At 41.1% G+C, this 13,946-nt stretch overlaps 1 protein-coding gene across 3 annotated transcripts; it reads left to right on the top strand.

Annotated features, from left to right (window-relative positions):
• The first annotated feature begins 5,153 nt into the window (after positions 1-5,153).
• On the top strand, positions 5,154-13,546 carry telo2 (TEL2, telomere maintenance 2, homolog (S. cerevisiae)). Of its 3 annotated transcripts, none has more exons than XM_035997749.1 (22): positions 5,154-5,259; positions 5,819-6,190; positions 6,278-6,555; positions 6,686-6,754; positions 6,936-7,083; positions 7,199-7,301; positions 7,378-7,446; positions 7,561-7,702; positions 7,862-7,998; positions 8,128-8,213; positions 8,651-8,749; positions 8,831-8,919; positions 9,022-9,113; positions 9,279-9,395; positions 9,533-9,604; positions 9,717-9,887; positions 10,384-10,475; positions 10,586-10,685; positions 11,500-11,564; positions 11,845-11,960; positions 12,605-12,945; positions 13,004-13,546. In XM_035997749.1, the coding sequence occupies exons 2-21, from the start codon at positions 5,850-5,852 to the stop codon at positions 12,724-12,726; spliced, it is 2,508 nt and encodes an 835-aa protein (XP_035853642.1). In that variant the 5' UTR covers positions 5,154-5,259; positions 5,819-5,849; the 3' UTR covers positions 12,727-12,945; positions 13,004-13,546. The 3 variants fall into 3 exon arrangements, with proteins under 3 accessions (XP_035853642.1, XP_035853641.1, XP_035853640.1); XM_035997748.1 differs by having other exon boundaries at positions 5,159-5,362; XM_035997747.1 differs by having other exon boundaries at positions 5,173-5,454.
• Positions 13,547-13,946: the final 400 nt, after the last annotated feature.

Genomic DNA, 13,946 nt, shown 5'->3' on the forward strand with positions numbered 1-13,946 from the left:
GGACGGCGGTGGTGGTATGTGGGCTGTGATCTCCTGAACCACGCTGAATCGTGTTTTATTCACAAGTGAGAAAGCCGTATGAAGCACTGGGCAGGAGATTGGGGCAGCAGTTTTCTCTTTTGAATTTGTCTTTAATGTGTTTAAAGCTTGCAGTGCTGCCTACCAGTCACTATAACCGTGTGTTCTGTCCTCTAACCAAGTTCAACTGTCTTTCCAGTGAACCCAAGTGAGGGACGTTTCTAGGGGTAGAGGATGAGAAACGCCTGGAGGGGGATTTGTGTGTGTGTGTGTGTGTGTGTGTGTGTGTGTGTGAGAGAGAGGTGTTTGGACATTTCTTTTTTTCTTTTCTTTTTTGCGCAGTGTTACTTTAAGGTTTTGAAAAAGCTTGGTGACACTAGCGAGTAATATAAGCTGTACATGTCCCACATTATGGAGCTGTGTGGTTTATAAATTGCTTCATCTCATTTTTACGTTTTACAATGAAACAGGGTCCAGGAGCTCAGGTGGGCTGGAAACCTCAAGTAGAAGAAAGATACTACATTTCCCATCACTCCCTGGCACAAATCTTAAATAACCCAAACATATCTATCTAAGTGCAGACTGAGTACTGTAACTGACAAATTATATCCTGCTCATACTGACACGCTCACTCTGTAAACTCTCCAGACACTTGAACTAAGCATGAAGGGAAACTGATGAGTGATTCTGGGAATTGTAGTTTTTAAGAATGTTTTTGTTTTGTTAGTACAGCCCACCTGACCCATGTGTTCTCTTGCTGAGTGAAAGTAATGGGGAACAAGCTTATCCAGGTAACCAACCTTTTTTTTTTTTTTTTTTTTTTACTTTTCTCGCTGCACAAGTGATTTATTGTCGGTAAAAATGTTATTGAGACAGAAAAATGCTGACATTTGAGTTGTATGTGAATAATCAAATGTTTGTACTTTGCACAAATTTTTGTTTTGATTTCATAATTGTTTTTTTTTTTATAGAAAAACATGTTTATTGTGAAGGGATCAAATCATAAGATAGTTTAAAGCCCGTATGATATTGAGTGGGATTAGTTGCTGCTGGTGTGGGCTGCAGACATCCCACTCACACTAATAAAAAAGTATCATACTAATTTTAATGTCATATATATATATATATATATATATATATATATATATAAAAATTGGAAATATTTAAGAATACTACAAACTACATTTTGCAGCAATGTCTTAAGATGAGTTTTTTTTTCCAGCCATCAGGAGTTTAGATGAGCTTTTTCGCCGGCTATTGACCAGTTTAATCGTTTTTCAGACTAGATATATAATACTGAAGAGACGTGGCAGACTTTGGTAGCAATAATGCTTGGCAAGAAAGTGGAATTGGTGGAGGGCAGACAAAACAAACCTGCTCTTTATTTCCTCTGCTGAAGCAACATCTGCTTTTTCGAAGATGTACAGAGTGCTTTTGGACTGATGCCGGGCTTATCGGTACAATGCAGCCATTACTTTTGGACTGAAACTGGACATAAGAAACCTACCGGACCTCTTGATGGATTTCTAGTCGAATGTTAGTTGGGGAGGTTGTTTTTTTGTCCAAACAGCATGGCATCCTGCACCAATATGCTAAGAAGAATTCCTATTTTTCACCCTGTTCACCTTTATGTCATTGCTCTTCTTCACCTGCCACTGGTAGGTAGGTAATGGAAAGAAAATGGCCTTGGATGTAAATGACTTGTACATGTAAAGTTTTTTCTACACTCATTCTAGATTCTAGGTATTTTTATAGTCTGAAGAAAAAGAACATTTCTTCTTCTTGTCTTATGCTGAGAGACAGCTGCCTGTATTCTTCTCTAGCATGTAGCGTGTACAGTATCTATTGGTATTTTTTTTTTTTTTCCTCGTTTGAAATCACATGCCGATATTTATTCATCATTTTGACACAAGCGACAACTCACACTCTGTGACGTGTTCTGCTGAATATATCTTTGTACACTTTTGAATTCACAAAGGGGGAGATTAATTCACGGTGAATGAATCTGTGGGGAGACTTTATTGAATTTGGAGAAATGTTTAAAGCATTGTCTTTTGGGTGACTCGCCATCGTGTGCAAAAAGCTTAAATGTGACCTGCTCGAGTGGTCGTTTGTTGAGGTCGTGGCACTCTTCCATAATGTTGACGTTGCTGTGACCACCTCAGGGTTGTGATTTTAGACAAATGGCAGTTTCTACTGTTGTCTTCCCAGATGGAGTCAGGTCCTGCATGGAAACGCCAATTTGTATCGTTTATCTCTGATTCAGTCGTGTGACCTATGTTTTGACTGACAAATCATATGCTATAATTTCCATTAGTGGAGTTGTGAGACCTCGAAATGTCAACACCTAAAACCTCATAGCAAGGCTTTGCCGAGTTCAGCTTCCTGCCTTTTAGTGTGACAGGAGGTTTGCCCCAACAGATTTAATACTTATTCTTTATGGTAATGAATCCTTTTTTGCATTACAGACAGGAAATGGGATGACACTTGAACACAGCAGGCCATACTACACTTAATTCTCTCCCTGCTTCATATTTACGTGTCTGCGGACAGATAGTTTGGGACCGGCAACAGAAATACTAGACAGTGAGACAACAGAGCTGATAAAACATTCCCTTTTAGCAGAGCTGAAAGTGACTTGCACTTTAACCACCAAGTTTCTCCATTTAAACTCTTGCTCTCAAAATGACCAAAGACAGATGTTACAACTTAAACTGATAATTTTATCCATCAGGGTCTGTTATCTTTCGGTAACTGTTCTGAAAAATTGACAGACTCTTGAGTTTGCCCTGAAAGAAAACAAAACCCAGCCTGCTAGTCTAAACACTGTGCCTCTGTGTCTCAAACTTTGCCTCGAAACCAACCTGATGATAAGCCCTGGGGGAAGCACTGACCACGTTACTGTCAGTTTGTTAAATCATAATGATGAAAACCTAAACTGTAAATATGAATTGTCATTTCTTTTTTTTGTGAACTTTCTCTCTCACGCTCACTTCCAGTGTCCAAAGAAAGTTTGCTCAAGGCACAAACATCACTACTGGAGTAGTGCATGGCTTGCCATTATGTGACATGGGAAGATAAAAAAGAGAAATATTGTAGAAAACAGAAATTGTAAAAGTTAAATTTATTCCTATTTTCAAAGATAAATGTATAAATTATAACAGTATGGGTTACAGCTGTATATTATTTTTGAAGATCCCCAAATGATCTAATCCTAATTGTTACTGGGGAAATATCATTTCTGTCATTGTAAAAAGAGAACAATTTAAAGGTAAGCAGTGAAAGTAAGATTAGAAAAATAAATGGAATAAAATGACTGTTTGGTTGCCTCATTTGTCGCACGTTGCATGTTTTTACATTGTACTATGTGTCTGCATGTAGAATATAGGCTTGATTTGACCATACATGCTGTTAACACTGTTAATTTGACAGAAATGAGCTCCAGGTGTTAATGCATGTCACCAGTTCAGATGGTAAGTCACTATGAATCAAAAGTGATGCTTGAGGGGATTTCCTTTTTTTTATACGTATTTGATGACTTTCAGTTCCTTAACTCAAATGGATGTATTCCAACTGAAAATATGTGTAAAAGTTTGATTTGTTCCATTTTCTCTGACAATTTTCTGCAATGGCCATTTATTTCCCTTTCATGAACAAGCTCCATGTGATTGTGTCTGATCATGAGAGACACTGCTAGTGTAGTTAACAGAGAGCCTGGAGGTGTTCCTTGGCCTCCAACCTATCAGCCCCACCTTCTGGTTGTAGATATGTACTGCATGGCCCCTTAACCACACCTTGCACAAGTCTCCAGTGTCACAGTGTGTTGTTAGATAAGATACTTTATTTGTCATTGTACACAGATACAACTAGGCATTGTTTGGAACAAACCTGAGATGCCCACAGCTAAAAAGACTAAAATACACAAGTTAAATAAATAAATAGATAGTAACACATGATGTGCAAATATGCAAATTGCACTTGTACACATAAAAATGGTTTGCAGTGACTAATGTGTTTACACTAGCACACAGGTTGGGGTGGTGGGGGGCAGAGGAGGTGGAGTGTGTTCATCAGTGCAACTGCATGTGGATAAAAACTGTTCCTTAGCCTACTGGTGCGGGCGTAGAGTGGTCTGTAGCGCCTGCCAGATGGCAGGAGGGTAAAGAGGCAGTGTCCAGGATGGGTTGGGTCCTTGCAAATGCTTAGGGCCTTCTTGCTACAGCGGGTTCAGTGAATTTCCTTCAGTGTTGGGAGCTGTGCGCCGATGATTTTCTGTGTTGTAGTGATGATGCGTTGTAGGGCCTTCCTGTTGTCCGCGGTGCAGCCAGGATACCAAGTAGTGATGCAGTATGTGATAATAGATTCAATAGTACTTCTGTAGAAGTTGATTAACAACTGCTTGTTAATACATTTACCAGTTGTCAACACTATATTAACTCCCACAACTGCCAGAGAAGACAGAGGTGAAGACCCTCTGTCCCCTAATAGTGACCATTATTCTATTCTATTATATTAACACAGACAAACACTTGAGTTCCATTACTTAACTATAGCGTATATTTGTCTGGTGTACAGTTGACTTAGACCTGTTGACTCTGCTGCTATAAATCACACTACTGTCACTTTACTAGCACCACTCACTTTACCATGTCATTTATCTCCAAATACTCTGTATAGTTTCTATTTCATTCTATTCTATTTTAGTTTTTGTACCTCTTACTGTTTATTTCTGTTACTTTCTATGCTTCTCTGTACTTATTTCTGTTTTACTGCTGCTACAAAAAACAAATTTCCTGGAAAGATCAATAAAGGTACAATATATATTTAAGATTTATTTTCAACTGTTAATTTGTGTCATGACACTTTATGGGGGCCCATTTGTTCTAATATTCAGCTGACAAATCAATAATAACGAGTTGTGCAAATTTGTTTAATAGGCCTAATGGAAAAGGCAATAGAAAATGAATCAATTTGATTAACTTAGGAAAAAAAACACTAAATCAATGAAAGACACACAAAAGCACATGTTTATGTGTTAATTGATGTAAAAGCGATCAACTGATCCCAGAAGTGTTACAAAAACCGTTGGCTTCTTGAATGCCTCACGGGTCAGACTGTCCCCGGAACCTCCCCTCTTCTTCTTTCTCACGACGAACGTATTTTGATGGAGCACACACACATACATTCGCAGCGAGGTGAAGGGACACCGCGGGATATTCCTGTTAAAAGCGCGACCTGACAGTAGGAAATGCAAATTTCCTCACGAATAGAAACGTTTTAATATTACAGTGACTATAAATCATGGCCGCCATATACATTTGTTTTGTTTAATAAAAATGCACAGGTGCGTATGAGTTTTGACAGGCTAACAGTTGAAGCTAATTCAAAGGCAATGCAGTCTGGGAGAGATGTGTGTGGTCTGAGTGAGCCATAACGGTAACGTTACTGATAGCTAACGCTAGCCGTGACTAAAAACACAATTAACGTTCTTCTTCTTAGCATGAGTGAAGGCTGTACATCCAGAAAGTGTCGGTGTGATATTGTTATTTATACCACGGTCTGGGTGAAAACAGGGTGTCCATTAATTTCTGATAATGGACACCTTGTTCGGCATTAACCTCTACATAACCTGTAGCTTGACTTCAAACCTTGAAATTGTAAAATACACTCATAGTTCGTTTTAATCTTTGTTATGAATGGTGAATTGTGTGTTCGTTTTGTGTGGAGCTACATACATAACTTGGTAGAAACTGTTCACAGGTGTTTCAGTGTGAAATATCCTTTTCATGTTTTTGTTTAGGAAGTAAAACAAGGTAGTTACCATTTTAAAGATGGAGTCCCTTGCCCTGAATACAGAGGTTCGCCTAGCGGTGGCCCAGTGTTTCCGGACCCTCACTACATCCACAGATACCAAAGACATTATCACAACTCTTCAAACACTCCACTCTTACTTGGATGAAGGACCAGAGGGTAGAACCACTTCAGTTCAGCGGGCCGAGTTCAGGAGATCTCACTTCACCCGTACCCTTCAGTTCCTTGTCAGCAACATCCAGGCTGACTGGTTACGCAGCCTCACAGCAGCCCAGCGAACAGAGTTATGGGACGGCCTGTTCCTGAAAGGCCCTCCAGAGCAGGCGCTGCTGGTGCTGATGGAGGGAATAGGAGAGCTAAGGTGGGTGGTGTTGGATAGAAGACACGAGGCATTTTCATCATGCTGTCTATTCACTAATTACCTAATGTCACTGGCTCTCCACCACAGAGCCAGCACAAATCTGGACCGCTTGGTCAGCATCACTGAGAAGTTCCTTCAGAGTGGTCGACTCGCTGAGCTGCTGTGGTCCTACTGTCTGGAGACAGGTCCCTCTGACTCCCCCCAGCTGCGAGAGACTCTGCTGGGACGTATTGTGGCGCTGCCGGACCTCGCCGCCAACAGGTTACATCCAAAAAACAAGCCCCTTTTTCTCCCTCAGCAGTACCATCCACTATTGGCTACTGCTATGCTCACTGCCCTGGAGCGGACCTGCCAAGCACTCAAAGGTCTCGGAACTGCTTCCTTTAAACTCTTTGCAATAATGACAGCATGCGGCTTATGTCAAAGATTTATTGTTGTGACATCAAAACGATAATTTCTCATTCTGTCTGTGTGTCTGACTTGTATTTTTAACAGATGGCACAGACTGCTCCTTGACTTTCGTGGCTCAGACACTTGGGAAAGTGTGTATCCAGGGCCATAGCGGTGAGCTCAGTGGAAATTACGTAGTGGTAATAATATGTAACAAGAATATTACCAATAGAAATTCAATTCACTGTTTACCTCCAACTCTATAGGAAATGAATTGACCCCTGGTTGTTAGTTGCTGGGTCGGTAGTGACACGAGAACCTTTTATCCTCTGGCATTTTTGTTTTTTATCTACAGGTTTGGTGTTGGCAGTGATGGCTCCTCGGCTCTCTGCGTGCACACGCTCAGACATGGTGTGGCAGAGGGTTTGCTGGAAGCTGCTGGAGAACGTTCCACAGCAATGGATGGAGAGCGTGCTCACTGGACTGGTGCAGGCTGTCAGCGGGTAAGGTGGAGACTGGAACAGTCACATTCAAACAGCTTGCAGTTTATATGGCCTCTTAGCTCTCAGTTTTCTATCTGCCTTTAATAACACCAGTCTCTTGCCTCTTTTTTTCCAGGCCTGAAGCCTTGGGCAGGATCATTGGGAATCTAGTGTTAACAAATAAAAAGGCCCAGTTTGTTATTACTCATAAACTGCTGTTACTGCAGTACAAGTATGAGGTAAGAAGATAACTTGCAGCCTGACAATAAATCATATAATCTTATAAATATATGAAGCATGTGTTTTTTCCCCCAGACTCAAGTCTTGAGAATTGTCCTGGGTTACCTCGCAGCAGACAGGGAGCGAAGGCCACTGCTCATCCAGGTGAGTGCATTAGGATGTTCAACAGCCAAATGATATCATTTATATATATATTTATGTTGATGATTATGACGTGTGTGTGTGTGTGTGTGTGTGTGTGTGTGTGTGTGTTCTCAGGTGTTACGGTCTGTGTCCCAGGCCTGGGCTAACCCCAGTGCAGTGAAGCACACACCTCTGGAGCAGCAGCTGTATGTCAGCAAGGCTTTACTGCTGAGTGTGAGTCTGCTGAGAGACTCTGAGCTACAGGAGCTACGCTCAGGTACAAACAACGTTTGATGCCTCCAATCACTCAGTAAACCAACAGTCAAAATAGAAGTGATTATGACTCCACATCCTTTGTATCACACCCTCTATAAAATGATCGTATGAAGCGTGTTGCTTTCAGCTCTCCTCTCTCTGTGTGCCTCCTCTCTCTCAGAGTTACTTCAGTGTTTGCTGGGCGGCATGCAGAGCCACCTGGACAGCAGCGTGGTGCGTATCAGGCGTATGGGCATGGTGGTGGGAGAGTGCCTGAGCTCTCGCATGGATATCAATAACACTAAGCTCAAGTTTGAGGTACAAACAATGTGTTAGTTGCAAGATACAATGCTCGTCGGCCTAATTGGCTTCAACATATTTGACTCCTCACTCGACTGAAATGCCGTTTGGGACCTGTGTCTGCGTTTGTATCGTGCTGTGTTGTAGTATGATCAGGACGAGGAAAGTCAAGAGCTGCTCTCTCTGATGACTCCCATTGCTGGTGGTGAGCCAGAGGCTGAGTCTGCGAACGGGTAAGTGTCTACATCTCTGTAAACGTTACAATTTGGAGGAATCTTAACTGATATGCAACAAAGTCTGGCAGTTTTGTGTACGATTTATATAAAACAACTTGCCACTATGAAGTACCAAGCATTACTATCCCTATTTCTATAGGTTGTGGGTGATATGTATCTGCTAAAATATAAATGTAGCTACATCACTACAAAATGTAAGAATCTGCAGTCTGTTTTATAGCGTGTTAAATGAAGAAAATGAACTCCCAAGGACACACAGTGCCAGTAATATTCTGAGTACTTAACGACTATGTTTAAACAACGGGCCAATTCCCATAAAACGTAGTCACTATATATAATAATAATAATAAATTGAATTTATATAGCACTTTTCAAGGAGTCAAAGTCACTTTGTAGGCATTGCTTGTATTTAAGAGAAGGTCTGTCATCTGCAGAGTTGATTCTCCTCAAGAGACCGGTGAAACAACTCCATCTACTCACAATGTATCGTCTCAAAATAAGTCAAACACTGAGCCAGACTCCGACCTGGACAGGTAAGTATTAGCTCTTGTCTGTTATACTAAATGTATTTGTGGGGAGTGTTTTTGTTAACTCCAAGTCTTCCACTGGTGCAGCGACGATGAGCTCACTCCGTACGATATGTCTGGCGATCAGGAAATAATGGAAGCACCCCCACCCCGCTACCTACGGGACTGTCTGGAAAGTATGGCTCCAGAGATCACATTTATTCTACCTTACCGATCACGTCCTATTTAAATGCTGTGCTGCTAGCTCCAGCTCTAATCATTTCTTATCCGTCCTCCAGCTTTAATTTCCTCTGAGGACGCGGTGCATGTCGAGCTCAGTTTGAGAGCCGCTGAGGGTTTAGTGAGGAAGAACGTTTTTGCAACCAGAGAGGTATGACAGCAACACACACGACAGAAATATCCAGTGCTTCAGGTTCATTCATTTCTAAAATTACACTTCAAAGTACTGCTTGTGGCCCATATCTTTATTATAAAACTGACACAGTGACAGAAGGTGTTGTTCCTTACCTTACCGTTTGTTTGTTTGTTTGTTCAGATCAGTGTCCAGCTGACCAAAGTGCTTCTTCACATGGAGGATAAATACAGCATAAATAGCTTCCTGAGTCTCAGACAGGCGACCATGGTGGCTCTCACTGTCACTGACAGTATCCCTGTATGATCAGCACCTTAGTGTCTTCACGGTTTACCTCTTCAAATCAAAAATTTCCGTTCATTACCACGCAGCTTTAGTGCCATTTTAGAGCATGCATTCTGCTTTTTTTCTTTCTTTCTCTTTGCTTTCCTTGATAGGTGACTCAGTATTTGACCACAGAGTTTTACTCCTTGAACTACAGTCTTCGCCAGCGGCTCGATATCTTGGAGGTGAAAAAAAGATATCTTGTAGTGGCTGTGTGCCTTCACTAAAGAAACTTAGTGATTGATTTGAACTCTTTTGAGTGTAATCATGAGGCTGTTCTTGTTTTTGGTTTCTCAGGTCCTTGCTCTGGCAGCGCAGGAGCTCTCCAAGCCAATCAATGAAAAGAGAAATCCATCTATGGGTATTGATGCCAGCACGGATTTGACTCTGTACCCTGGTGACAACCCTGTTCACTGGCGACAAGTAGTAGAGAAGCGGATTCAAAGCAAGACAAAACGCCTCAGAAAGGTTAAAATAGACCGATATTTTCATCTCCCTTTTTAGTATTTGAGTGAAGGCTTACCCCTAGAGCGGGATATGTGGTTCTGCGCGGGCTCCGTCAGAGCTTACGCCATAGCCTATGTAAGTGGCCTGAGGTTTATACTTGTGCGCTGGTATCTGCGTCGTCCTAGTGTATCTCTTTAAGAGAATAGCAGAGCCGGCATGTGTGTTTGCTTGGGAGTGTGTGGTAGAGCGAGTGAGAGAGTAACTGGGATTATCTTCGGAGCAAGTACCGACTCTGGAGGCGTAGACGGAGAAACAAAGCGTCTCCCCTGTGCTTTGTGACCACGGTGGGAAAGCTGTAGCAGGAAAAGTTAACCCTCTCCTTGATTTCATGTTGTTAATGGAAAAGAGAACCCAGAAATGAGTAGGGGGAAAGCCACGGCCAAGTGGACCAATCACAGTTGTTGCGCTCTGCGTTGCTGCAACGTTAAGCTTTTCAGTCATTTCTCTTGTGCTACAGGGTGCCACACAACCTCCAGCTGAAGCCACCCCTAACCGTTACGCCCCTGTTGCTGGACATTTCTTTTTTCCTCTGCTCAGCAATTATGACAAGTAAGTATGTTCTTTTATGCAAATTTAAAAGCTAAACCCCCACATTTTCTGTATACTAAAGTGTATACAATTGAACATTTTAACACTGCAATGTAATACCTTTCTTCCAGGCCTCAGGTGACCTTTGACCTGTTGGGCGGTGACCATCTTGTACTGGGCAGGTTGATCCACACCTTGGGCCTCTTCATGCATCTGGCCATCAATGCACCGGTAATTTTATCCACCTGTCCATGCTAATGTGTGACATGATCTCAATGTAGAGCTTTACATCAATATCAGTTTGCTGAAGTTTTAGCTGTAACCCCTGATGCAGTCATTCAATGTATATATTTTATTATAAAAGAGAACATCAGTAATGGGATTTATGGCCAGGCAGAACGGTTGTAGTTCAGAAGCTGTATCTTTTAAAGTGTTCATATTATGCTTTTTGGCTTTTTGCCTTTCCTTTCTTGTGTTGTATATCTTTTTTGTGCACGTTATAGGTTTACAAAGTGAAAAAGCCCAAAGTCCACCCCAAAGGGACTTACCATCTCCAACAGAAAACACTGTTCACAAACTGCTCCAAACAGCTCTATTGTAGTCCAGCCTTTACTTCCGTGACGAACGTGCGTCACTTTGTTACACATGTTATAATGCTCGCCTAGCTGCTAGCATTGCACGCCCTCATACTCTGCTTCTGACTGGCTGGTAGTCCTTAACTAGCTACTGCGCATGTCTGACTCCCAACAAAGATGGAACAGAAGTAAGATGTCTCACTCTGTAGCTAAAACAGAGAGCTCAACACACAGGGTGAAAAGAGGAGCTGCAGTACAACAAAAATATGGTGTTTTTTGAAAATTAAACCATGTAAACCTATTCTGATATAACCTCTAAATACAATTATGAGCATAATATGAGCACTTTAAGACCAGGAAAAGCCATTGATACAATATCATAATGTTACAATGGGCTAATATAAATTGGAATAACAATATTTTCCAGCTATACCCCTATAGAATTCCGATGACTTTCTTTTTCTTTTCAGATAGCTGCACAGATGGGTTGTGCCTTACTGGACTTTGTGTGGGCGGTGCGCTACCATGTTGATCAGTAAGTATGATTCATGTAGGTGTTTTAGACAGTTAAGTGATGTAATATCTGTTAAAAAGTCTGAGGAAGCTATTTGTGGTTAACAGCACCATAATGTAGTATTCCTGTATGGCTATTGCTTCTTCCCAGCAACATGTTCTTTTTACATTGTTAATGGAGAATCTAAACAGTCAGACAAAAAAATAACAAAAGACCTGAATAGACTATAATGTCAGGACGGACAGGATGTTTTCTTATCTTATTTCAGTCTGAGCTTTAACCTGAAATCTGTCTGTTAAAGGATGGTGAGACGAGGCGTCCTCTTCGCTGTCTGCTCTGTGTTTCTGAGCATGCCCAGTCAAAATCTGCTGGTGGACCTCAGTGATCAGCTGTTTGAGACCAGAAAGTGGCTGGCAGGTAAAAAAAAAAAAACTCATTGCAGGTGGGAAAGGTTCCAAGGGTTCTTTTCTTGAAACTTTGAAATAAATCTCAATAAAATCTCTCCTTATGATGTGAAAGTCAGGCAAAGCATTTGTTCCATTTCTGTCACACATTTAATTTAGAACTTGTTTTAGTTACTAATAATAGATGAACCCTAAAGCAACATGATTCTTGTAAATGCACAAAGGTCTGCGGCTGCACCTGCACAATGTAATTCTGTCAGGGATGTCCCCGCAGTGACACACATTCATGATCACACAAACACATGAACAGCTGGACTGAGCATTTCTGGGAAGTAGATGGGGAACAAGGATGTCCTGTCCAACACGGACCGTCCATGACGTGATTGTTGCTCAGCAACAGTTGGATGTTCTTTTATCCCTCTGAGGATAAAATTAGTTTTACATTGCAGTGAGCGACATGGAGCTGAATGACAAAGGAGACCGTTTTTCCTCCCACATAAGATTGTTAAATGTGCAAAGAAAATGCCAGAATTGTGTGCATTTTGATTGATTTTCCTTTTGTAATTATACTGAGAAATGTAGACGTTCTTGTCACCACTGCTAAAGCTGCTAATTATCGTTTGTGTAACATTGTACATTGTGTGTTAATATCCACAGATGTGGCTGAAGGAGACCCTGATGCAGATTGCCGGAACCTGGCTGTGCAGAGTCTGGTACTGCTGGATAAGAGCCTAAAGAAACAGCTACAAGATCAACAAGCACTGAGCATGGAGCCATGATCACAGCATCAACAATGAACAATGTAATACTGAATGTGTCTCTGATGCGGGGAGGGCTGTACTGTACCTACGCGTCATCCTCACAGAGCCTGGAGGATTGAGGTCGATGGAAGTGATGTTCCGGATATTTGCCCACACATTTTCATATCCTGGAACACGCCAGCGGAAAAGGAGGGCACATGTCTTCTCACATAAAATGTCTGTCTGCATACCAAAATCATGCGCGCGTGCACGCAAGCATGCACGCACTCACACACACACACACACACACACACACACACACACACACACACACACACTATTGTTTAGATGAACTTATGTACCAGATAAAATATTGATTGAATGAAGAATAGGATGCCATTTTGTCCACCAATACAGTGTAAGTTATGAGGATATCCTTTTCAACCTCTTTCCTGTACTGGCACATCGCTCTGTGTGGTTGTTTGTTTGCAAAGGACATCCTGTGAATATTCACGTGCATAGACGCATTCACAATATTTGAAATACTACTACTACATCCCCCTTTGACAAATGAAATGTGTGTTTTTTCTGTATGTCCCTAAACAATGGAACATTTTGAAATATACAGTTGTTTATAGTTGTATTTGTAATAGCCTTTTTTGTGCTATCACTCCCTTCCGCCCTGAATATTTGTATTTACTGTAAGTGAATGAGGCTGAGAGTAGGTCAGGATATAACAAGTACAAGAGATAATCGTATGAGTGATTTTTACATGGCAGCAGTGAACAGTTCAAACAAAACATGAATACAATGAAATGAAAAAAAAAAAAAAAACAGTGAGAATAAGATTGCAATCAAATTCCATTTAGAGTTCGGATGTGAAATACCCACAATTGATCAGCAACTGATTATTTAAGAAATATTTACATCTCAAAACCAACAAGGTACAACATCAAATCTAGTAATCTGCACGTCACCCTTTTTCATTTTGATAAGTGAGTGAATGTGAGCATTGGGAAAATGACATTATAGCTTAACAGTTCTTTGATATGTAAAATCTTGAAGGATACTTCTTTGACTTGATCACTAGCCTACTGCAGAATTTAAGTTAAATACAAGAAATTAACTGCATTACTGCATGGTCTTATGCTGAATATCAATAGTTCCTCTAAACATGCTTGTAGAGTGTTAACAGTGTTAGTTTAAATCAAATTAAAATCCCTTTAAATTAACTGACAAGAAGCTGTGGGAGCAACATC

This window comes from Sander lucioperca, chromosome 22, assembly GCF_008315115.2.
Source record: "Sander lucioperca isolate FBNREF2018 chromosome 22, SLUC_FBN_1.2, whole genome shotgun sequence".
NCBI classification, from domain to species: domain Eukaryota; kingdom Metazoa; phylum Chordata; class Actinopteri; order Perciformes; family Percidae; genus Sander; species Sander lucioperca.

Coding starts and splice junctions, on each gene's coding strand:
- telo2 (XM_035997749.1), top strand. CDS start 5,850: ATGGAGTCCCTTGCCCTGAATACAGAGGTTCGCCTAGCGGTGGCCCAG. Junction 7,084..7,198: donor CTGGTGCAGGCTGTCAGCGG/GTAAGGTGGAGA, acceptor CTTTTTTTCCAG/GCCTGAAGCCTTGGGCAGGA. Junction 9,396..9,532: donor CTGTCACTGACAGTATCCCT/GTATGATCAGCA, acceptor TTTCCTTGATAG/GTGACTCAGTATTTGACCAC.